The 25,349-nt window shown below is 46.2% G+C and overlaps 1 protein-coding gene across 1 annotated transcript in view; it reads left to right on the top strand.

The window, feature by feature from the left end:
* Nucleotides 1–25,349, top strand: part of COL9A3 (collagen type IX alpha 3 chain) — a 36,629-nt gene that overhangs the window by 1,258 nt on the left and 10,022 nt on the right. The window contains exons 3-23 of the mRNA XM_058814876.1: nt 4,935–4,970; nt 5,705–5,776; nt 6,029–6,082; nt 9,829–9,864; nt 10,445–10,468; nt 11,444–11,497; nt 11,672–11,725; nt 12,790–12,831; nt 14,309–14,365; nt 15,822–15,875; nt 16,396–16,449; nt 16,870–16,923; nt 17,682–17,735; nt 18,667–18,720; nt 19,098–19,151; nt 19,433–19,486; nt 20,016–20,069; nt 21,170–21,214; nt 21,997–22,050; nt 22,417–22,470; nt 25,130–25,183. Of these exons, the coding sequence (XP_058670859.1) occupies nt 4,935–4,970; nt 5,705–5,776; nt 6,029–6,082; nt 9,829–9,864; nt 10,445–10,468; nt 11,444–11,497; nt 11,672–11,725; nt 12,790–12,831; nt 14,309–14,365; nt 15,822–15,875; nt 16,396–16,449; nt 16,870–16,923; nt 17,682–17,735; nt 18,667–18,720; nt 19,098–19,151; nt 19,433–19,486; nt 20,016–20,069; nt 21,170–21,214; nt 21,997–22,050; nt 22,417–22,470; nt 25,130–25,183 (1,068 nt within the window). The remainder of the gene's footprint in view (nt 1–4,934; nt 4,971–5,704; nt 5,777–6,028; nt 6,083–9,828; nt 9,865–10,444; nt 10,469–11,443; nt 11,498–11,671; nt 11,726–12,789; nt 12,832–14,308; nt 14,366–15,821; nt 15,876–16,395; nt 16,450–16,869; nt 16,924–17,681; nt 17,736–18,666; nt 18,721–19,097; nt 19,152–19,432; nt 19,487–20,015; nt 20,070–21,169; nt 21,215–21,996; nt 22,051–22,416; nt 22,471–25,129; nt 25,184–25,349) is intronic.

Below are 25,349 nucleotides of genomic sequence, written 5' to 3'. Positions count from 1 at the left end.
GGGCTGGCTGGGCCAGGGCTGGGCAGGGAAGCTGCTCCTGCTCTGCAGATCCTCTGGGCATCCCTGGGGGAAGGACCTGGGAAATCCTGTCCTGTTCTGCAGGAGGCTGAACAGCCCGTGGGGTGCTGAGCAGGTTCTCTGCAGGATCAATCCCCTGTCCCCAGGGAGGGCTCAGGGGTTTGTGACCCTGCTTGCAAAGTGGAATATTTCTCTTTTTGTGCAGAGGTATGATGTGTGTGGGGTCAGGGCACGTTCAGCAGTTCAAAGACAGATTTATGTGATGCTTCACAGTATCTCCATGTCTAGAGAGGCTACAAGAGACTCAAATATGCAACACTGGACACTGCTTTTCTCTTTTTAGTTTTGTTTCAATATTGTCATCATGGTTATCCCTCACTTTGGCACAGGATGTGTCAGGATCTGACTCTTGTGTTGCCAGACCTGAGTTTGTAGTGGCCCAAAAGGCAAATAAAATGAAGAGCCCTTGTTTCATCAGGCAGCTCCTTACACCTTCTGCAGAGGGAGAAAACTACATAACCCAGGACTTAATGGAGGAGAAAATCTTGTTCTGTTACTTTTAATTTGTGTTTCCATAGAAATTAAAAATATTGCTTCTGTGCATCTGTTGGATAAGGACTGAATTGTGTCCTGTAGTTGGCAGTGGATAAAATGAGCATCAGATGGACCTTCAGCAAGACCACATCAAATGCAAAATTTGGGTTCCTGCTTCAATTTCCACTTTGAGCAGCTCTTGTCTCTCTGAGCTGCCTATGGAATAGTGCAGGGGTTTTTAAAGCTCAGCTGAAGTGCATTTATTGGAATTGGGCCCTTAAGCAACCTTGAAAAAATCCATTCATTCCATGCAGGCCATTTTCTTTTGAATAAGGAGGTAAAAAAAAATAAATGTATGCACTCCCTGGTACATGGTGAACAAGGAGTGTTTGTGCCTGCAGTGGGGAGCTTTCCCTGCAGCTCCTGAGCCAGGCTGGGCTGAAGAGAGAACCTCATTGATTTCCAGCTGCTCCTCTGAGTGTCCTTTTGGCTAAAGGAGTCTGTGTTCCTGGGAATCTCCCTCTGGTTTTGTGGTTCCGAGAGAGACGTTCAGAGCTGGCACCTCGGCATCTTCCAACTGGTTTTGGTGGCACCATTTTTTGGTGGTGCCGTTTTTTGGTGGCGCGCTTTTTGGTGGGGCTGTTTTTTGGTGGCGCCATTTTTTGGTGGCGCTGTTTTTTGGTGGCGCACTTTTTGGTGGCACCATTTTTTGGTGGCGCCAGTTTTTGGTGGCGACGTTTTATGGTGGCGTGCTTTTTGGTGGCACCATTTTTTGGTGGCACCATTTTTTGGTGGCACCATTTTTTGGTGGCGCCGTTTTTTGGTGGTGAGCTTTTTGGTGGGGCTGTTTTTTGGTGACGCGCTTTTTGGTGGCGCGCTTTTTGGTGGCGCCATTTTTTGGTGGCGCCGTTTTTTGGTGGCGCCGTTTTTTGGTGGCGCCGTTTTTTGGCGGCGCCGTTTTTTGGTGGGGCTGTTTTTTTGGTGGGGCTGGTTTTTGGTGACGCTGGTTTTTTGTGGTTTGTGTTGGTGGCGCTGTTTTTTGGTGGCGCTGGTTTTGGTGGTGCTTTTTGTGGTGTCACAAAAGGCTTCAGGGGACACTCCAGAAGACGACAAAGGGAACTGGTTCCAGTTTTCAGCAGGGCATTGCTGTGGCCAGCACACTTTGGGAAAGGCTGGCTGTGATCCACTGTGGAAGCAAAAAGAAGAGTTTGGGAAGGATGAAACCCTTCAGACTTCAAGTTTCAACTTCTGCAGAGAGGAAATGGGAAAGAAACCTCATAGTTTTTCAGTTCCTGCTTTCTACAGGATATTTAACTCTGGAGCAGCACCAGCATGGTTCTCATTGCTCTTGGAAGCAGGAGCCCAGGGAGGTGTCAGTCTTGTGGACCTTCACCTTTTATCCACAGCTAAAAGCTTTGGAAGGCTCCCTGTGGGACAGAATCAAATAACAACATCTAATTAATGAGAAGAACTTAGCCCTAATTAATCAAAAGGCTGGGTGAAGTGTTTCAGGTGCAAAGCCCTGCAGTCCCAGCTTCAGCCTGGGGTTTTGGCTGCCCAGAAATAATCTCTAATTTGAACTTGAAGCCCATCCCTTGCATGGATAGAGGATGTCAGGTCCCTGTTCAGGTGAGGTGGTCTGGCTGCCCAGGAGGCTCCAGGATGGTTCCTGCTCCTCAGCAGGACATGGAATCCTTTCAGGGGTTGCACAGGAGCAGATGCTGGGCTGTGCCTGGTGTTGAGCAGAGTCACACAGCCTCCCTGCTTCTGAGCTGCCATTTTTGTGTCAGTACACTCCAAAAAATGATGGTAAATAAAATTCCACATTTTCCTAGTGCTGCATGGGAAGGGTCATGTGGATCCTGAGTGGCAGTGTCAATTATGCCACTGCAGAGTGAAACTATTTTTTCATTTTTCTTTTGTTGCTGAGATTTTTTCTTCAATTGCAATTGAAATTTTTCTGCACTGTATTCCTGAACTCTGTAAGCCACTCCAGCCAGGTCAGTGTGACAGGTGACCTTGGATGAAAGTGATATGGAAGTGCTCTGGGTATCTTTGAGCTGGGTGCTCAGCAGTGTCCTACCATCAGCTGTGAGCACTGAGAGGTGCGGAGCATGCAGCTGAATTATTCAGGAGATCTCCTTGGATGAACTCCACCAGCACAATTTCTCAAAGGTCCAGCTTTCATCCCTGCCTTTCAGGGGGAGCTGCAACATTAAGTCCCTCTGAAATATTTTATAATTAAAGCCTTTAACAAGCTTCTCGTTTCATACCCAGTAACAAGCAAAATCTCTCTCCCAAGACTAGAAACAGCATGTTTTGATGGAAAGAATTAGTGACAAGTTCCTGTGAATTATTTCTGGAGATGTAATTCCCTAAATTGCTAATAAGCAATTGTCACTTTTCAAAAATCAAGCTTTCTTTTTTCCCCCTCTGTTTTCTGTCTCCTGCCTTGACTTGCTGAGAAAGAGAAAACTTCCCCATGGCACCAGGGGAGCATTTCCTTTTGCTGACAGCCCTTGCTCTAATTCCCAGTGACCTGGCATTGGGGGTGCATGCCCTGATTAGGCTTTGGATTCAGCTCTCTGAAGTTCTGGGGCTCCTGCAGGGTTCCACCACCACAGGATCAAGGTTTAAGATGGTCCTCAGCATTTTTTTATTCATGCTGTGACCTCCCTGTGCAGATTCCCACCACAGAGGAAAGGAGAAATGCAAGGGGCTGGCAGTCCCAGGTGCTTGAGGAAGGAGCAAACCACCCCTGCAGCCCTTTCCAGCTGCCTTTTCATTCCCAAAGAACTGCTCCTTTCATTTCCTGGGCAGGGAACTTTCCCCAGCCTGCTATGATAAAACTATTTATGGAAAAGCTGTGGGCAAAGGACACTGAAGGAGTTGCTTCAGCAAGTCAGAGCATAAAGATGCCTCTGTTCAGGGCCCCTCTGGTCAGTCAGGGGTGCAGGACATAAATCCTGAGCAGCTCCAGGCTGGAAGGATTTGCCCCCAGCCCTCCCAGTAAATATAGAAACCTGCTGTAAATCCCACAGCTCTGCATTCACCTCCTGCCCCATGGTGGGAGGGATGGTGTTTTATTTCCAGCCTTGCTCTGTTAATAACAATCCTTCTTCCACAGAGATTTTCTCCTCCCAGGGCTGCCCCTTCCCCTCTGCTCACCCACAACAGCTCTCACAATATTCAGTGTATTTACCCTAAAGCCAGGAAGGCAGGTACCCTCTGGACAGGGACACAAAGTGATTTTCTGTGGGATGAGTTGGAAACCAAGCTCCAGTCAAGCTCGTGCTCTTCACAAATGTTTGCCTCTTTTGGGGCCTAACAATAAAATATAAATTTTTTTTCTGGAGTCCACACTCACACACATATGAATGTCAGTATAGGGCATGAAAGAACACAAGTGCACACCGCTGCTCTCAAGGTGAAGAAAAAAGGAAGTTTATTTTCTGACTCCAACATTTATAGTTTTTCAAAAGTGACTGTGGATTGGAGGGTGACAGTGCCACCTCTCCAATGACACCGGTCAAACTGACAGTCTACCAAATTTCTACTGCTCCATAAAAGAATGCAAAATAATGAGTTATTTACAGAAAGTGTGTGAGAAAGTTTGTTACACGAAAGTCAACATCAGAAGGCTTAGAAAATATTAAAAAATCAGGGTGACATCTGAATGTCATTACAACTGGTTGAGCTGGGAGAAGTGAATAAAGACTCACAAAATGTTGTCTCACAAACACCTTTAATGCTGTTCTTAAAAGCTTATTTTTATTACAGTAGAGGAAAAATTAGAGTGCTTTTGAAATATTGTATGAAAATTGTGTTTAATGCAGATTGTGCAATTGGATTAGGTGGAAATCAGTTGGTGGCTGTGCTTGTTTGCTTTCCCTGTCCAAGTTTAGTCATATGAAGGAAATCATTGAAGACAGTTGTTCATTCTTCACTTTGTGGTGTAATCCCCATCTCCTGGCAGTGCCACAGCTCATACTGTGCCCTGCAAAGCTGAGTTGGTCCCTGAATCACCAGGAAAATGTTTGGAAGCTGTGACACCCATCCAGATTCCTCCCTGCCCCATTTGCAGCCATTCCCAAGGGGAAATAAATTCTAACCATGTCTGGAAGGAGTTGAAAGTTCAGGAGCAGTGGTTCTCTCTGGGGGTTGGGGTGTGGATTTCCCCAAATCTGCCACTGCAGGTGTTAGAAAAGGCTATCCAGGCTCATCCTGCTTGGGGGGCAGCAGGTTTAGAGCATCAGCTCATGAGACTGAGCCAGGTAAATGTTGGAGAAGGCATGAGGAGAGGTTTGAGTGCAGTTGGGAACATCCTTGTTGGAAAAAGTCAGCAAAGCTTCAGCACTAACGCTTTTTCCTCTTTCCCCTAGGGAGAGCCAGGTCCTCCTGGTTTGCCAGGCCCACCAGTAAGTATTTCCTACTTGATATTGACTTCTCCCTCCTTTCAAAAGGACACGGGACATGAGCTGGCACTTCCAGCCTTGCTTTCCTCTTCACCTGCCACAGAATTCCTAGGGGTGGGGATGCTCAGGGGACAAACACATTCTCCTGCTTGATTGCTATCAGAGAAACAGAATGAAAGTTAAATTAATGAATGAGATAAATAATAATAATGAGATAAAGCCTGTGCATCACCTGAATGGGGACAGGTGTCATGGCACCAAGCCACATGACATTTTTGGTCATTTTTGGCACTGCTCTGAGTCTGCTGCAGCCCCTCAGCCTGCCAGGGGTGCCCAAACCTGTATCGGAGAGAGCCCTTTGCTCTGGCCACTTACTGCATCCCTTCCCTGCTAAGAACACCTTGTGAGCACGTGGGAATGAGCCAAAGCACTGAAATGTAGGATTTTAAAGCTCATCATTCATAGCAAGATTCACCCATCCCTTCCTACCCCTACTAAGAACAGCTTGTGAGCACGTGGGAATGAGCTAAAGTACTGAAATTTAGGATTTGGATATGGATTCATAGCAAGATTCACCTCTCATCATGGGATTCTCCCATGTTGCATGGTGTAGGATTAACACATCAACAAATGAGCTTCCATCCTTGCATCCTTGCCGTGTTTCTCCTGTTGTTTTGTTATAATAATTGACTTATAATTGACTTTTGTGATAATAATTGACTGTTTACCTCATGTAGGGGCCAAAAGGTGCCCCAGGGAAGCCTGGAGCTGCAGGTGAAGCTGGATTGCCCGGCCTTCCTGGAGTGGATGTGAGTATTTGTCATCTTCTCTCAGGTTTTTTAAACCCTTCACCCAGGCAGGAGAGTTTTCCTGATATGTCTCATCAACTTCTCTGTGCCTACTGGAGAAGGAATGGGAGTCCTGGACCCACATCTATGTCTTGCATGTCAGGAGAAATTGAAGGAGAAGCAACTCTGGGCTGAATTAAGGAATATGAGAACAATTTTGAGACGTGTTACTGACAAGATGGAACTCTGTTGATATTTTGGGTTTTTTTACAGGGTTTAACAGGAACTGATGGCCCACCTGGCCCAAATGGGCCTCCAGGAGACCGTGTGAGTACCTCATAGATCCTAAATCCTTTAAATGCTCATTGTCACTGAGTGTGGGGATGATTTTCACATTCTGCAGTAGATTGGTGATATTCAAGTGCTGATTCTCATGTAAACCCTTGCAAAATATTTGGATCCTTGAAATGCAGCCCCAGGTGGATTTTCATTAGGCAGGGCATGAAATCCACATTTCTTTCACATGGCTTTGAACCTGCTTGGGTTGCCTCAGTGGTGGCTGTACTAGGGATATTTCAAGTATCCAAAAAGTTTCTTGAAGCAGTCAACAGACTCAGTTGTGAAGTTTATCAAAATGCAGTTATTTTAGCCTGTATTGGCAGTCTGAGTTGGCAGATCTGTGTTGTTTATAATTAATGCCACTGGGTATTAATTGTTTGAACTTTTGCCTTTTATTATTTCTGGAACTGTCCATATGGTTGCATTATTAGTTGCCATAGTGTTCCCCAGCCAGCCTAGCAAGAAATAAGGATTTTTTCTGCTTTCTGCATATTCTAGCTCTGCTGAGAGGCACCACAGGGACAGAGGAACAGCAGCCAGAGATGATACAGATGTCCTTCTGATCACCCACAGTCATCTCCCCTCTCAGGCCTCCCTGTGACATTAAGGAATAATCATTAATGAGCCTCCCAGCACAGATTGTGATCCAGCATTGCTCTTCTCCTGTCTCCCAGATGGCAATATGGGGCTTGTGTCCACAGCTGGCTTGTTGGCCTCTTGGACTCAGGGCTGCGGTGATGGGCTGGATTTCTGTCCCCTGTTCAGTATATCCCAATAATCCACTTGTTGGCCCAAGGACTTACTGAAATCTAAAAAATCTGTGAGTTATTTAAGGAGATGAGCAGTACAACCATGTACTGTACAGATTCTGTCACCTGTTCAGTATATCCCAATAATCCACTTGTTGGCCCAAGGACTTACTGAAATGTAAAAAATCTGTGAGATATTTTAGGAGATGAGCAGTACAACCATGTATTTGTGATATGCTCCTCTTCCTTTGCCGTGTGACAGGCAAAGTCTGTGTGGCCACTGGCAAAGCTGAGTGGCAGAACCCAAATATCCTGGTCACAGCTCCCAGCCTGTGTCCATCACCACCACCACAAACCCCACTCCTTTTCTGCCCCTTGTGCCCATCCTTCTCCCCAGAGATCCTGGCCACTCTCAGACATTCTGTGGCAGCAGCCCAGCAGCATCTGGGAACAGATCCCTGATTTTTAAAGGAGGGAAGCTCAGGAGCACCGTGGGATCCTGTGAGCAGTTCTGAGCCCTGTTTGGGGCTGGGTGGCAGTGCCCACCTTGGCACACAGCTCCTGCCTTGCAGGGTGATTGAGCAGAGGGTTTTTGGGCACAGGAATTCCTCTCTGGCTGCCCCAGACAGGCAGAGCTCGGGTTTGCTGGGCTCTCCCATTTCGTGTAACTCAGTCTGGCAGCATGGGGCAGAGCTGGGACCCCTCCTCAGTTATGGGAGCTTTTCAAGGTCACTGGTCCATCTGGGAAATTGCTTTAATTGGTCTGATAAAAACCTGGGGAAAGGGAGGGCCTCTGAAAGCTTTAGCACTCCTAATGGAGCATTGTTAGCCCAACTTGCTTGTTTTCCTCCCTGTCTTGTAGAACATATCTCAGTCTTGCAGGACTCACTGAAATAAGCTGTTTACTTATTGCTGTGGGTTTGAATTCATGCTTAACACTGATTTCTTCAAAATAAGCTTAATTTTTTCAACTGGAGTGTCTGAGAGCAAAGCTGCTTAGCATAGGGAAGTGGGCTCACAGAAGCCACTTTTCAGTAATGATTTATTGCCAAACATTTCCAGAAAGTTTTTCATCTTAAATATTTCCTGCTGCTCTCAGCACCCATTAGCTTTTCTCCTGCTTCTGCTTAAAGACTGATTAGATCAAGTCTACTTGTTTTTTCAATTTTAAAACCCCTTTATTCTTAGCTGGGTCCAGACTTCCATGTTAGGTACTGGTGTCCTTCATTGCAAAGTTCTCAAAGGCCATTTTGAAGTTTGTTGCTTTCCAATGAAAGCAATAAAGAAAACATAATTACTCACTTCTATTTATGAATGTCATAATAATCAAGTGTTTTCTATGCTCCATAACTGTCTATTCACAGAGTAAATTGCTACAAAATGAAAAATTACGATGATAGTGTTTTCTAATCAAAACAGAAAGAACATTGTTACCAGGAGAACGAATTGAGTCACACAATGTTATTAAAATTGAGATGTAAATTAGAGTCTCTCCTTTGCCTTAAGGCAGTAGCATCAGCTCGTTCAGGGATTTCACAATTTCTTACTTTACCAGGAATGTTCACTGCTGCATTCTGCACCTTACACCCTCCAAGGAATCAGAATTAGGGAGCAAAGGGCCAAAGTTTGGCATGTTGGGTGCTCTGCCATCTTTCTGGCCTGTTGCATAAAGCAGAAAGGGGGGATGCAGCTGCTTTCAGAATGAGGGTGCAAGTGAGGGGGTGCCAGAAATTCAATGTTTTCCTTGCAGGAGGAGATCCCAGCTGGTCCCTTACAGCCAACAGTAGTTGTGAGGATTTTATCCTGCAGATAAAAGTGACTGGGGCAGAGCAGAGTGACCTGCAGCAGGAGAAATGAATGAGCTGCCATTCACAGCACAGCTGATTTTATTGGATTACTGTCCTCTGCTCACAAGACCACTCTTAACAAGGCCTTGGGTCCTCTGTGTCTTTCTCCTTAAGCTTAACAAGGGAAAGCATTTCTAACCTCCTTTGGCCTGATTTATTAAAAACAATCGATATTGATCTAGTACCGATATCCAGCTGTGACAGACAAAAACTCTCTAACCGTTTAAAGTTAGAAAGTGGATGTTTATTGTGGGATAGCTCCCAAATACACACTGCAATTTACAGGTGATTACAGAGTCCTTTTATCTGTAAAAGTATTGATTTACAGGTGATTACAGAGTCCTTTTGTCCATACAGGTATTGAATACCCAAAATACAAATGCATATTCATGACTTTGGTACATCCCATTCCCCACTTCGTATGGTAATCGGTTCAAAAGCTATTAAGCATCTGTAGTTTGTTCCTTGAAATGGGTCGGTGGTCCCTTTCACGGGGAGGGGTCCCAAAATGATGAAGTAAATGAAGTCTTCCTCGTTCTGACCTTTTCAATGCAAATATGACAGATCTCTCTGTGTTCTTATCTTCAGTCAAGCAGGAGCTTCTCAGCTTCAAGAGTGACTTAATTCCAGTCTAAGCCCCAGCCAAGCCTAAGAGTGGGAATGCAAACTGGGAAAAGGAGATGGGGGAATTGCCAAGGAAGCAAGAGAAGAAGCAGAAGCTGCCAAATCTTTGGCTTTGCTTGAAAGGAAAATAGATGGATTAATAAAATTTGCTAGAACAAATCCAAATTCTGTTAATAGTTTTAAGAAGCTTAGTAATTGGATCTACAATGTGAATGTATTATGAATGAGAATATTTCAAGTAGATAGAATTCAAGTTATGAACGTTTAGATATTCATGGAGGATATTTTAGATATTCATCTGAGGCCAGCTGGGACTTCCAGAGTAATTATCCATATATTTTTGTCCTTATATGTGTGAATTCAGCTGAGCATCTCCAGTTCTGTCCTGCCTCTGCAAGACACTGCTGGAGTTTCCCAGCAAAGATTGGTGTCAAGGAGAGCAGGCCTTGGTGGCTCCCCATGTGGAGGTCCCTCTTTTATCCCTGCTGATTTTTATCCTGTTTTATTCCCACAGGGTGCACTGGGACCTGCTGGGCCACCTGGACCTGCTGTAAGTACCTCCCAGAGCAGCTCATGTGCTGAAAATGTGGAATATTGTGCCAAGAGAGGAAGGGAAGCTTTGCACCCCAAACAAAAGGATCAAAGCCTGAATGAGTGAATATATTGTTTGAAATGTTTAAATGTGTGTGTGTGTGACCTGTTCAGGTAGCACAGACCTGCTTTTATTCTCTGAGGTTCTCTAAAAGCAAACCAGCTCGGGATACAGACTGACATTTCAAATGCTATCACAATTATTAGACATTATCTAATGTCTAATCAAAATTAAAAGGAAGAGAAAAAGGAGAAATAGATAAACTGGAGTATTTTCTTCCTCTCCATGTCCCACCCTTGTGCCACCACACATCTCTCTTCTCACAGATGTTTCATAGGTAACAGAGATGGAAAGGGAATACAAATTATTAGAGGCAGCAAAAGGATTCATCAAAACTCTGCTCTGATGGCAAATTATAATCATTATAATGGGGCAAGGGAGTGATAAGGAAACTTAAAACAAAAAAAAAAATTAGCAGCATTTTTCCTGTGTGCCCATTTTCTGAGTGATCTTTCACTGTTTCAAATGTTGTTTTCAGGGCAAAGGACTACCAGGACCTCCAGTAAGTAATAAGATTTTTTTTTTCAAAAAAATTATAAATTAATATTAATAATTAAAGAACTAAAAATTATAAATTAATATTATAAATTATAAATCTTAATTTTATTGGATTTGACTGGATACCCTGAGTGTTCCAAACCCACCCCAGGGCTCAGGTCCTTCTGCTGTGCCAGGAGTCCTGCAGATCATTGACCCTGTGGGGTTTTTTTCCTGTCCCCACCCTGGGGAAGCTGGATTGGTGCAAACCCAAGGCTCAGCAGCCTTGTAAGCAGTGGGAGTGACCAGCCCTGGGGCAGCTTTGGTTTGGTGGGCCCCTGGGAGCTGCCCTGTGCCTGAGGGATGCAGACTGGCAGTGAATTCCAGGGGAGTTTTTGGAGTAAAAAGCAAGATGTGCATTGGGAAGCTGCTGGTGAGGTGCAGGTGGAGCTCCTTGGGGGGAATGGAAAATGGGGACAGCCCAAGTGATGATTTGATGATTCAGTTTGAGCTTTCATGTTTTCCTGGTTCTGTACTGCATTAGTGTGGAGCTCTGAATTTCATATGAAGTGTTAGCAAGTTCCCCTCACAGTGTAGTCAGACAAAACAATCCTTTTCCAGCCCCAGAACCAAGGACACCACTGCAGCTCCAGCCCCAAAAAATGCAAACAACAGCGAATTGAAGGGAGCAAACTGGGAGGGTGGGACTGCATCACCTGGAGCTGGGATTGGACATTTACCCCAATATGGAAATGGATCAAAACTTATAAAAGTCTGAGAATTTGTGACCCAGGATCCATCTTGGGTGTAGCCCTGCCAGGCTCTTGCACTGCCCAAGGTGCATTCTTTGAGGGCCTTTTAATAAATGCCAATTTTGTTCCTTTAACTCTGTCCAGCCCCTGTTCCAGGCAGCCTCTCAAGGCATCCCAGCTGCTGGGTACCCCAGGTTTGGGGTGCCAGGGTCAGTACAGATATTAAAGCTCTTCTCTCTGTCCAACAGGGGCCTCCAGGACCCAGTGGGCTCCCAGGGGGACACGGATTTCGGGGCCCTTCTGTGAGTGTCTCCCACCATTTAATCCTCGTTTACTGAATGTGCCACCACCACAGAAGAATGAGTGTTTAATTTTTGTCTCTTACCTCTCTCTGAAGTGATATTTTGCTAGCCACCCCTCACATCCCCTTGCATTTACATTGAAAGGGAATTCTTACTGTTTTCCTCTCCTTTTAGGGACCTTTTGGTCTGCCAGGATTCCCAGGGCCTCCTGGACCACCCGGGCCTCCTGTAAGTTGAGACTTGCAAATAAATGTGAGAAAATTCTTGGGGAGGGGGAGTCTGGAATTTTCTTCTTGCTGCACTTTTCATTTGTTGCCCCTGCCATGAGCACTGAGCAAACACCATGTCCTGAGGAGAGGACTTTTCTCTGGGTGTTTTATGGTGATCTCCTGTTTGTTATTTGTGCTCTGTGTGAGGAGGCACCCAATGAACCCCACCTTTATGGCACACAGGGCATGGGGAGGGCTTGCTGTTCTCTCCAGCAAGGTTTTTGTGCTTGCTTGGATCAGGATCTGTGCTTGCAGGGCCAGCAAGGGGGGACTCTCAGTCAGGTCCCTGTGTGACCATGTTCACAGGGGTTTCAGGTTGAGGGAAGAGATGAAGATCTGACTCCATGTTTCAGAAGGCTTGATTTATTATTTTACGATATGTATTATATTAAAATTATACCAAGGGAATAGAAGAAAGGATTTCATCAGAAGGCTAGCTAAGAATAGAATAGGAAAGAATGATAACAAAGGCTTGTGGCTCAGACTCTCTGTCCAAGCCAGCTGACTGTGATTGGCCATTAATTAGAAACAACCACATGAGACCAATCACAGATCCACCTGTTGCATTCCACAGCAGCAGATAATCAATGTCTACATTTTGTTCTTGAGGCCCCTCAGCTTCTCAGGAGGAAAAATCCTAAGGAAAAGACTTTTCATAAAAGATCTCTGTGAGAGTCCCTGCTTTGGGTTTGCTGTGGCCTCTCTGCAGTGTTGAGCAGTGGGACTGGGGGGTCTTTCCCAGAGTCAGGATGAAGCCAGGCACAGCTGCTCTTCTCTAATTGCTGCCTTCATCACCTAAGGCCCAGGAGTCTTCCCTGGCATCTCCAGGGATGGTTTCAGCCCTGCTGTGTCTGCTTCTGGGGCTGGTGCAGCTCAGAACTCTCCAGGTTCAGGGCAGCACTTTGGGTCTGTGTGTGCTTTGTGCTGATGCAGCTGAGCTGGGTCTGCAAAAATTGTCCTAGAAATTGTGTTTCCTCCTGGTGTTTGCCTTGTGTTTAAAAGCCACCATTCCCTGAATTGCAGGGTCTTCCAGGTGCCCTTCCTGACGGCGGTGGAGACCTTCAGGTAGGTTTTACTTTATATAGCATGGAAATATGGTTTGGTTTAATCCCTGATGTGACTTTTGGTAGGCACAGCTGGGGGAGTGTCAGACCATTTAACATGCACTGTTTAGACTTGCAGGAGTGGGTTTAAACCACCTTATCAGGATGCACAAGTGTGGGGTGTGTGTTTCCTGGACTGAAATGTTTATTCAAGGAGGCAGATGTGCACTGGAACAGATTTCCCATTGAAGCTGTGGCTGCCCCATCCCTGGAAGTGTCCCAGCCCAGGCTGGACAGGGTTGGAGCACTCTGGGACAGTGGAAGGTGTCCCTGCCCATGGCAGGGGTGGAATGGGATGAGTTTTAAGGTCCCTTCCAACCCAAACCAGTCTTTGATTTTCTCCTCGATTTTTGTTTCCCAAAATGCACATTTTGCATGCATTCTCCATGTGCTAAACAAGTCCAGCATTTGGTAACAGACAACAGCTTTCCATGCTTCCAACCCTGCTCTGCAAAAGAAAGGCAGAGTGTGCAGCCCTGTTTGTTCCCAGGGATGGTGGCCCTGGTTCCATGGACAGGTTTAGGCTTTGTTTAGGTTTCCTTCCTCAGCAGAAAGCCCTGATCCCTTTCTCGTGGGGGAACCAAAGGAGTGTTGGGTCCAGGAATGATGGAAGTGACATTTGCAGATTCCACAGCTGCTGTTGTGACAGCTTCTCTGGTTTCCTAATTGGCATGTCCCAAAAAAAGCTCCGAGTCAGTTTAGACTGCCTGATGGCACATCACATGGCAGTTAATAGGAAATGGTGCTATTTCTGCATGTTTAATTTAAGTTAGCCTGTGGAATATACTAGAAAATCAAATTTTTGCTACAGAAGTGCTGCCTGAAGTTGTATTAAAAGAAAAAAAAAGAAAAAAAAACCAAACAAAACGAAAAACAAACCAACAAAACAAATTGAGAGCTATTTGTAAAATTTCAAGACTTTGGCCTTTTCCTCATTAAATTTCCAGTCAAGCTGGAGTTCCCACCAGGGGCTCGCCCACCCCTGGACATCTGCAGATATCAGCTTATAGGCATTGGGTTTTTATTGGTGCCCTTCAATTAACTCTGATGCCTGTCCTTGTTTCATTTAAGGAGTTGGCTACAGGAAATCAGTAGGGGTCAGTTAATGCAGAGGATTTGATATGATCCTAATGATTTAAAGAAACTGATCCAGCTTCATTGGGTTCTTCAGCATTTTGGGCTGTGGACACTGTCAGCCTTCAGAAAGGCTCCCAGTCCATGTTCAGAGTGGAGTAGGCCATTCATAAATCATTATTTTGTGTGGACCTCTAGGATCCTGTTCCACAGGGAAATATTGGTCAATCCATGGTGCTGTGACTCCATTGGATTTAGTGAATTTAGAACCAAAATCCACAATCAATTTTTCACCTCCTGGATGAAGCCAGCCTCCCTGGATGTGCTGTGTGCCCGTTAAACCAAAGTGTTTCTGTTCCCTGCAGTGCCCAGCTCTGTGCCCACCAGGTCCCCCAGGCCCCCCTGGAATGCCAGGCTTCAAGGTAAGGAAACATCACCTGCAATTCCAGATCTGTCTCCCAAAATAAACGCCACTATTAAACTATATATTAATTTTATATTAATATATAATTTAAATTTAATTATATTTAATTAAATTTATAACAGTAATAAATATTCATCATATTTAATATTAGGAATATTTGTAATAATAAATAAATAATATATAATATAATTTTATAATAATATTTAATTTAAATTTATATTAATTAATGTGTATATATATAGATATAGATATATATAGATATAAATATATATAGATATACAGTCTCTACATATAGGCTCCACAGCTCCCAAAGCAGCCATGCATTTGCATTTATTCCTCCAAATGACATTTAACCCTTGACACGGATTAAAAACCCCTGCAAGGTCACTGGGGCAAAGCTGATGGACAGGAACAAACAGGAGCAGAAATTCAGAGCTGCCTCAAGAACCAAGTGCTGAGAGCTGGAAAAACCTCACCAGCTCCTAAACTGCAAAATGTAACTTACATAATTAATATAATACAATTTAATTGTTGTTTTTATAGCCAGTGTAGCAGCGGGCAGATTTATGTTTAAATATTTTAAAGAGAATTATTTAGTTGGCCTCTGGTATATAAATTTTTAGCTCTCGGGAGTTAAACATCTCCTCTCTGTCCCCTCTATGTCTTTGCAGTTATGGACTCCAGCAGTGAGATAAAATAAAAAGTGATTTGAGTTCTTTTAGCAGGATTTAGGAGTTGGCAGTGAGTGGAGAACTCCTGGGAAAGGCTCTCAGTTCCTCCTGAGTGACCTTTCCCACCTTCCCTGCCTGCCTGGGCTCTGCACTGAGTCATAAATGTCATTACAAATGCAAAATGTTTGGGGATAGCTGCTCAAAATTCATAGCTCATGCAATGGAAAACCCAGTGCAACTCTCCAATTATGATGCAAATGGTGCCCAGGACCTTTGTTGTGGTGAGGAATAACATCTGCCACGGCTGGAATGAGCCTGGGTCTCTCCACAGCCCCAGAACAGAGCCAGGACTCAAAGTGAGTCAGAGCTGATGAGAGAGATCTCAGTGGGACGTGGATTTCTTTGAAAGCTTGATGATGCAGACGTTAAAGATGATGTAAAAAGGGAGGTTAAAATGCAGAATGGGGTTCTCAGGAGTGACTCATCCCCATTTCTGGGGTGATGGGAGCTGAGTTCTGGTCCCTGGGTTTGAGAGTTGCATCCAGGCCATGAGCTTGGTGCAAGTCACTCTGGAAAACCAAACCTGGGCATTTTCAGGAGCTGCATCAATTCTGGTGCCTGACAGCCTCCCCCAGGAGGGATCTCCGTTCACAGCACACCTACAGACTGCTTTCCCTCAAAGTCATTTGGGAGGTGGGGTTCAGGTTTCACAGCTGTGTCACCAAACCTAATTTTGAAACAAGACTCCATTGGGATGTGAATAATCATAACTCTTATTTCTAGGGACACACTGGTCACAAAGGGGAGCCTGGTGAAGTAGGAAAACAAGGAGAAAAGGTAAACTTAAAAGTAACAGGGGAGGATTTTTCTCTTTAATAACACCTTGAAAAAGAAATAAGGGATTTTTTCAAGGAGGCAGGGAGGAATGAGGGTGTTTCTGAACAAGGAGCAGTTACTTTGGCTGAAGTGCATTGGGTTCCACTGCTCTCCCTCTAGGACCATGTGCTGACTCCCCAGGAAAATTCATCTTTCCAAGGATCATCATGTTAAAATCAGTTTGAATTAACAGCTATTCTTTGCCATGCAGGGATCTCAGCTCAGGAAAAGCCCTGCTTTAATCACTTGGATAAATTCCTGACTGATAATCACTTGGATAAATTCCTGCTTTAATCACTTGGATGAATTCCTGATTGATCTGAATGCTTGTGCACATAGAAATTGTCTGTAACGTAGAAAAACATTCTGAAGAGAAATCTGGGAGGGAGAGAGAGGGAGATCAAGGAGGAATAAGATGGGGCTGTCCCTGGCTGTGGTTGCTGCTGTCCCTCCTCCTGTCTGATTGATTTTTCTGTCCCAGGGTAACCCTGGCCCTCCCGGCCCTCCAGGGATTCCCGGCGGTGTTGGTCTGCAGGTAACCCCTCCTTCTCCTTCTCCTTCTCCTTCTCCTTCTCCTTCTCCTTCTCCTTCTCCTTCTCCTTCTCCTTCTCCTTCTCCTTCTCCTTCTCCTTCTCCTTCTCCTTCTCCTTCTCCTTCTCCTTCTCCTTCTCCTTCTCCTTCTCCTTCTCCTTCTCCTTCTCCTTCTCCTTCTCCTTCTCCTTCTCCTTCTCCTCCTCCTCCTCCTCCTCCTCCTCCTCCTCCTCCTCCTCCTCCTCCTCCTCCTCCTCCTCCTCCTCCTCCTCCTCCTCCTCCTCCTCCTCCTCCTCCTCCTCCTCCTCCTCCTCCTCCTCCCTCTCCTCCTCCCTCTCCTCCTCCTCCCATGGCTTTGTCATGTGGACTCACCTTGGTTACACAAACACTGATTAAGTCTGAACCGATTTGTTTCCTTAATTAGGGCCCAAGAGGACTGAGAGGCCTCCCTGGTCCAATGGGTCCAGCTGGCGACAGAGTAAGAGAAAAACTGATTTTTTCCTTTTCCTCTCCACCACCAGTTTGTCTTTTGAGAGGTGCCAGTGGCACTTGTCCTTACTGAATCCCACCGGGAAACTCGCAAAGGTACAAAGTGTGGGCTGTTCCCTGAAGCTCCTCCATCAGAACAACCTCCAAAGTCAGGAATTCACACACCCAAGGGACTGGCAGGGTCAACCCCAGCCAGACTGAATCATTCCAATCAAAAGGCAACACTGACAGTGCTATAGAATCTTGGGGAAAAAAACCCCACAAAACAAAAGAGAAACATTTCATGAACATTTCACTTTCTGTCTGTCTCTTTATAAGAAAAAGCCAAAGAATCACTGATGGACAAAGGTTTTCAGGACACAAAAAAGGCTCTTCAGTGAGAACAGGGTCAATCTCCAGCTCATTGAGGCTTTGGATTCCTGTCACAGTCCCTTGACCAGCAGCCCAGAGGCTGAATGGGTTTGAATTGGATGAAGTCATGCATTTATTTAGGATCAAGAGTGTTATCAAGATAGCAAGGCCATGAATGCTGTCAGTATCAGAGGCACAAAGGTGGGGAGATCCAGAGTGAAACCCTTTGTTCAGAGTGGGATTTGTCTGTCCTGCAAACCAGCAGGAGATACAGGGCTGTCTTTCCAGGGCTTTTGTGTTTTCTCAGGTTGTGGTGCAAGGTGGGGATTCTGTTACTTCACCCTCTGCCAAGCCCAGGCTCACAATGATGTCTGTCTGTCTGTCTGTCCTCTGCAGGGTGACATTGGATTCAGGGGCCCACCTGGCATCCCAGGACCTCCAGGCAGAGCTGTATGTATCCCACTGGATATGTATCCCACTGGATATGCATCCCAGGCTCTCTGTGGCCCTGCCCTCCACAGCCTGGTTTATTCCTCCTTCCTGAGCTCTGCTGCCAGTGAGCAGAGCTGTGCTGCCCACCTCCAGCAGATTATTCCCTTTTCCCTTTCCCTCCACTCAGAGCAGTGTTATTTTACCTGACCCAGACCTCACCTCACCCAGTCTCCCTTTGCCATGCCCCACACCAGAATAAATTCACCACACTTCCATTGCTCTCTGTGCTTCACTGCCCTTCCTTGAGCACCAGTAGTTGTGGGCAAGCCCTGGAGAAGGGAATATCCATTAATTTTGGAGGAAAAATCAACCCTTTTGTGAGCTGACATCCCTTGAGCCTGCTCTGTTCCCAGGTGCTCTCAAGGATTTTTTCTCCAAGCAGGAATAACTGTGTGTTGAAGATGGAATCCCCATCCTTCTGCAGAGCTCCCTTCTGCAGCACCACCCTCTGGGGACCCCTCCCTAGCCTTGCAATTATAGAAGAAATTCCTCCAAACTAAAACAAAATGCGGTACTTTCTCACAAACCTTTTTTCATTACAGCCAGCAGGATCTAGGCAGTAAATATTAAAGCTTTTCTCCCACTCTGTTTCTGCTTAAAGAAATTGCTTCATTAAATGAAGGGGAAGATGGTCTCTGCCCCGAGGGGCTGTTGGCAAGGTCCCTGCTGCAGAAGGGGTGTCAGGAATTGGGGTGTCAGGAACTGGGGAGTCACTGAGAAAGGGCAGCCCAGCTCTCAGGGCACTGTGTGTGCTCACACCTCTGCTGACACCAGCAAACAGCACAAAAACCAAAGCAAACAGCACAAAAACCTCTCATTTCACCCCAAAGCAGCAATCTCTGCCTCTGTGTGATGAAGATGCTTAATGGCTTTTCCTCCTCTGTCACAGGGAGACCAAGGGAGCAAAGGACCTCAGGGGTTCCGGGGGCCCAAAGGTGACACTGTAAGTGCAAACCCCCTTTGCTCCAGTCCAGAGACTGTTCCACAGGTTTATTATGGCTTGTGCTCCCTTCATTTGCTTGAAAGGGATGGAAGCACCATCTCAGAAATGAGATGTTTGACTCTAAGGTGTCCAAGTGCTGCTACAGCCTGGAGCACAGGGAGCAGATCTGACATTTCCATCCCTTGAAATGATCAAGGATCTTCCCAGGTGTTGTATCCAGCACTGGGCTGGTTTCCTGATGTGTCCCAAACCTCCAAATTTATCTGGACAGAGAGGACCCAGCTGAAATGGAATGGAATGTCCCTACAGAATTTGAGTGTTGTCTTTGTTGACTGTTCTTCAGGTTAATTCATTCAGGATTAATTGTTATTTTCTAGGGTAAACCTGGACCAAAAGGAAACCCAGGGGCTCGTGGGCTCATAGGAGAACCTGTAAGTGAGTTAAGCAGGATGCAGGTCTTGCTGTTGGTCTTGCTTGCAGATGAGGAGATCAAACAGAACAGGCAAAAATCTGCTCCTTGCCATTCTTGCTGTCAAACTCTGCTCTGTGGTCTCTGTGCAAGCCCAGCTGGGCTAAGCCACAGCTGTACTGCTGCTAATGAAAATCTCCCAGCACAACTGGGGCTGGACTCGTTGCCAAAATCTTCTTTGATGTGAATTTTGCAAACCACAGAGCCTCCTCTGACCCAAACCTGTTCTGTCCATGATTGCAGGGGATGCCTGGCAAGGACGGGCGGGATGGAGCTCCTGGACTCGATGGTGAGAAGGTTTGTAAAATCCTGCTTCACACTGCAGGGAAGGTTCCTCAGACTGCAATTCCCCTCAGGAAGCTTGGCTGGAAAGCATTTCCTTCTAAAAACTTTCCTGGTACTGTCACTAGTGAAGGAGAGCGAAAATCTCCCGTTAGTTAATCCTGAGGGAACTCCCTAAAGAAGGAAGGAGCACAAATGATGTAAACTCAGCTGTGCCCTTGGGTTCAGTGGCTCCTGCTGGCTGACTCCAGGCCCTCAGAGATGCCTTTTCAGAGTTGATTTCAATAGCCTGGAGACAAGGTGCTGTCAGGGGCTGGTTGCCTGGTCCCTGAGCAGAGCTCCTGCAGGAACATTGAATGTGCTGCCTGGGAAACTCTGGGAGCTCCTGTCCGGTGGGTGCTCACTCCTCGGGACACAGCAGCTCTGGGTCCTGTGCACACAGGGAGGGAGAAAAGCACAAATGCCTGTGTAGGAATGTGTCCCCTGCCTGTGCCAGGCCATTCCCTGTGCCGGAGGATCCCTCCTAACCTGTCCCTGTCCACAGGGTGACGCAGCTCCCGTGGGTGCTCCTGGAGAGAAGGGGCCAAATGGACTTCCCGTGAGTATGGAGCAGGACCTGCCACCCCTGGGGGCTCGGTGTGCCTGCAGAGATCCTTCCTGGGGACAGAGCAGGGTCATTCTGGGGCTGTTTCACAAGGAGCTCTAGTTAGGCCAAGAGGAAATGTGTAACAGGTATCTTTTATGAAAAATCCTTTCTTTAGCATTTTTCCTCCTGAGAAGCTGAGAGGCCTCAGGAACAAAATGTAAACAATGGTTATCTGCTGCTGTGGAATGCAACAGGTGCATCTGGGATTGGCCCATGTTGATTGTTTCTAATTAATGGCCAATCACAGTCAGCTGGCTCAGACTGTCTGAGACACAAGCCTTTGTTATCATTCTTTTTCTATTCTTAGCTAGCCTTCTGATGAAATCCCTTCTTCTATTCTTCTAGTATAGTTTTAATGTAATATATATCATAAAATAATAAATCAAGCCTTCTGAAACATGGAGTCAGATCCTCATCTCTTCCCTCATCCTCAGACCCCTGTGAGCACAGTCACAGAAATGCACTTTTCCCACCCTGCAGACAGGGAAGGAGTGTGCCAGACAGGGCTGGAGAACACCTGGAGCAGCAACTCACAGTAATTCCCTGCCTGTTGGCTTCTCTGACTCTTTAAAGTCTAAACTTGAGAGGGATTTTCTTTTTCACATCCCACTGATGTGCATCCCTTATGGAGGCAAGATCTGGGGTATAATACCCTGAGCTCTGTCCCTGCCTTACTCCAGTGCTTATTGGCGAAATGTTTCATCTCCCCAGACTTCCAACTATTTAAAAGAGATCAAGTATTCCTTTCTTCCTGCATTTGCAGAATATTTTGAACTCCCCTGGAGAGAGGTTTCTGCAGTGCAAAATGTTGCTGCTGCTGGTCCATTTGCACATCCCTGCTCTTTGCTCTCATGCCAAGGATTTGTGCTCATGGAGCTGCAAGGGCAGCAAGAGAGACATTGAAATCATAATTTTCACAGTGAAAGCTGCAGAAGTTCTAAACCTTCCATTGCTTCAAGCAAAGGTCGCTCCTTGTGTGTCAAATCAGACCAGAATAACAAATTTAATAACTTCACTACTTCTGACATTGCTTTAATGTGATTTTTTTTCAGGGTCTGCCTGGAAGAGCAGGTATTAAAGGCTCAAAGGGTGAACCAGTAAGTGAATCTCTCTAATGACGGGGTCTGGTGGGCAAAGTGGTCACAGCAAGACTTTGTAGCTTTGGGGGACTGGGAGGACTTACCCCAAATTGATGTATTCTGTATTTCTGCTGGGGCTGAAGAGCTGAAATTAGGTAAAATAACTGGGCTGGCACCTGGTTCAGTAAAGACACAGCAGATCCACAGGAGAGTCATCAGTGGTTTAGAAAACCTCATCCTTTTGTCACAGTCCCAGGAGGAGGAGGTTTGGTCTTTGTGAATCAAAAGGCTGAGCACCAGCAGGAGCAGAATGATCTCATCTTGCCTTCTGCAGATTTTCCCTCACCTCAGGAGAAAAACTTCCATGGAGCTTTAGATTGACACCTACCTGTGAGATTAAAGAAAGCCTCAGGCAGACCAAAGCACTCCAGCACAAAGCTGCTCTGAGAGGTGTCTTTGTCCCTCTCCTTTATGAATTTTTCCCTCTGCATCATTATTGCTGCTAATGCTCAGGGAGGAGAGCAGGCTGCAGGAAGGTGGGGCAGGAATCTCCTCTGCTGTGCAGGAGGGAATGGGATGGGATATCCTGGCATCCCCTGGCCCCTGGTGCCAGGAGAGAGTGTGCAGCTCACCTGTCCTCTGGTGCTGTGGGCTTTGCCTCAAATCTGTAAAAGTTTAATGCTGTTTTTATTTCCTGATCTAGGTTTTAACTCCCTCCTCCTGTTGCTGCTTCAGGCAGGACAGAAATGACTCCCTGAGGTGCTGCTGCCCTCACTGAGTGTTTGCTTTGTGCTCTGCAGGGCAGCCCTGGCGAGATGGGAGAGGCAGGTCCCTCTGGAGAGCCAGGCATCCCTGTAAGTGCCCACATTCCCATTTACCATGGGCTCTGTTGGTGAATTTTAAACCCAGCTGGGGAGGGGGAGCTCACGTGCTACTTCCTTGCATCAATAAATCTCCCACTGATGCAGCACCTGCAGTCCCAGGGGGTTGAGCACTCCAGGCATTGCACAGTGGTGTGAGCTGGCTGGGCAGGGTGCTGGGCAGAACCCACAGCAGTGGGCTGGCAGAGGGACCAGGGGGGCAGGAGATGGGGGCTGAGCAGCCTGGCATGCAGGAATGTGTCCCACAGGGCTGGGGAGGGTGGGTTTGGGTTTGGTGGGTTTGGGTTTGGTGGGTTTGTGCCTCCTGAATGTCACAGCTGCCTTTGGTGTCCCTGCCAGGGCGATGTTGGCATCCCTGGTGAGAGAGGTCTGCCAGGACCCAGAGGAGCAACTGTAAGTACAGAGCTGGCTGAGAACCAGAGAGGTGCCAAAATAGGGTTGGGATGGCTACAGCAAAAAGCCATTTCTCTCTCAGTGGTGTCTCTGGGGAGCTTTGGCAGCACAGGAATTCCTCCCCAGGCTGGGTCAGGTCCTGTTCTCACTGACAGCTCCATGCAAACGCCAAGGGATCCCTCCCATTTCCCTTGGCAGAGCAAACTGCAGCTGCCAGGGGGTTTGTGGAGCTGCAGGAGGGGCTGGGCACTCAGCAAGCCCCTCACTGCACAGGAACAGGAATGTTCTGCCCTGCTGAAGTGAGGATTAGGGAAGCAGAGCTTCGCTGCTGCAATGGACTTGGCCACCAGCACATGAACCTGAAATCCTCCCCAGTCCTGCATCCCTTTCCTTGCAGCACTGCAGAGGGATTCCCTGCAAAACCTGAAGCTATGGATACAACAAAACTGGGAATAACTGCATGGAGTCCCTGCTCAGTAGCAGAGATTGTAACAAATAATACCAGGAGGGTAAAACCCTGATTTTGATCCCATTACTGAAAATGCTTAGGTACTTTTTCATCTTGTCACTCCCAACTATTTCTGCTGTTGGGGATGTATCTGATCTTCCAGTGGTTTCGTTGGGTTTTTTCTTTTTCTTTTCTTTTTTTTTTTTTTTTTTTTTTCCCCATCTTAATCTCATTTTGAAATCCAGGAGCCTACAGCAAGTCTAATATGATTTCTGGTACGTGCCACTTGGAAGAAATTGAACTGCATGATTTATTGTTTGTGAGCAGCTTCTGCTTTAACTTCCAAGCAGAGGGAAATCAGCTTTAGAAATAAACTGTATTAATAATGTTTGCTTTTATGTCTGCAATTTTTCACCAGAGTGGCTGGCCTCACAAAAGGTACCACATTATTGCAGCCAAAAAGCAAAAGCAGTTGAGCTGATTGTGTTGGTGCAGAGTTTTGACAGGGGTGCAGTTGCAGCTGAACTCATGGTTATGTCTAACCTAGGCTTCTCATTTCTGATTTGTTTTATTAGAATCATAATTTATTTGTTAAGAGTGGGCTGTTCCAAGAGAGGTGCAGGATTTTTCCACTGTTAAGGCTGCTTGACACAAAATAATTTGGGTTTTTTAGCTTTTTCTCAGAACCTGTCAGGTCCCTCCAGCTCCCATCAGCAGCTCAGCAGAGCCATTTTTGATGCAATTTAACTCAACTTCCCTAAAGCTTTGTATTTATAACTTTTAAAGTTCCTTACTGAATTACAAGAGAAAGGCAAAGTGGAAAGCAGTAACCACAAAAATACCTGAGCAGTTGTTCAGCTTTTTGAGGCTGGTGCTGCTTTATGTCAGTGGCCAGTCTGGGGTTTGTGTCCCTGAATGCTCCACCCAGCAGGGATGGCAGAAAGGAGCCAAAGCTGCAGCCCTGCCTCATGACAGAAGCTTGCTGAAGGCATCTATTTCAAGATGACAGTTTGCAAAATGAGATTTAAATGCCTAAATTACTTAGGGTTTTTTTTTTCATCCAAGATCTTTATTGGATATGTGATTTTTTTTCTCAGGAGAAAGCAATAGAGACTCCTAATGGTAACATTCATGTTCTGTCTGGTGAGCTTTTAAAAGCCCTGGCAGCATAAAGTGCTGCCTTTTTGTGCATTGCTGGAACCAAGGTGCTCAAACAAATGGATGCAATTGCCATTTTTCATTTCCAAGGGCCTGCAGCATGTGTTTTGCAGTAGTTCCTTGCAATCAATTAAAAGCAGAATATTGGGACAGCAGATCCCTCTAATGGATGCTGTCTGTGCTCTGTCATGCTGCCACTTTTTGCTGTCCCTGATCTCTGCTACTCATGAGCATGGCATGCTCTTAAGCACTGATTATCCAAATAAACCTTTCTGCTAACAACAATGCAATTAACAAAGCTCAGCAAACACACAACCAACTTTGCAGGGGCTGCAGCGCAGATCTGCCCACTCTGCCAGTTCAGTGGCACAGCTGACTCACCTGGCCCCAAATGTTCTCCTCACCTGGCCCCAAATGTTCTCCTCACCTGTGCAAACCCAGGGCACCACAGGGAATAAATATTTCTCTGTCTGCTCTGGGGTGCCCTCACCCCCAGGGCAGCACTGACTTTGACTGTCATTCATGGAGAAAGTTTCCTAAACTCCAGAATAATCTAGAATCCACAAAAGTGTGAAACAGATTACAGAGAGTAGTGTGGGTATATCACTGGGTGATAAACTTAGGTTTTGGGATTTTTAGTATGCTGTGGATGGCAGCAAGATGGAGGGCACAGAGTGTCGTCCTGGGCTTCTTCTCCATGCTTCTTCTTCCTCCTTCTCCATGGGTTTGGGTGGCATTTTGTAATTGGGCAGAAAAGTCCCCATTGCAGCTCTGTGGGATCAGTTATTGGGTTAAAAGGGAAAATAATCCAGGTGTCAGTTCTTAATTGGATAGTTGAGTCTTAAAGGACCTTGTAACAAGAGACTGTTGGCCATTTTGTGCCTTCTAATGAAAAGCTGCAGAACTCACAGCAGTGAGACTGTTTTACTGATAAGAAATAATAAACACCTGAGTGTGAACATGAACTACCATCTCAAGTGCCTTCAATGAAGACCCAGAAAAACCAACAACTGGTATCCCCACACTTACCAAAGCTGATTTTTCTCTTTGCAGGGACCACTCGGCCTCCAAGGCCCCATAGGAGCCCGTGGTGTCCGAGGCTTCCAGGTCAGTGTCACAGAGGGGACATTCTGGTGTTTTGGCAGATCAGTGCTCTCTGAAAGCCCCTGGCCAGACATTTGGGTGATGGCAGTGAGGGAAGGGAAGAAATCTCCTTCCATTTGCCAGAGCCAGCGTGACACCTTCATTACCACGGGTGGTAGAAAGAGCAAAA

This window comes from Ammospiza caudacuta, chromosome 15 (genome assembly GCF_027887145.1).
Source record: "Ammospiza caudacuta isolate bAmmCau1 chromosome 15, bAmmCau1.pri, whole genome shotgun sequence".
Taxonomy (NCBI): Eukaryota; Metazoa; Chordata; class Aves; order Passeriformes; family Passerellidae; genus Ammospiza; species Ammospiza caudacuta.
This window is presented reverse-complemented; position numbering and strand designations above follow the sequence as displayed.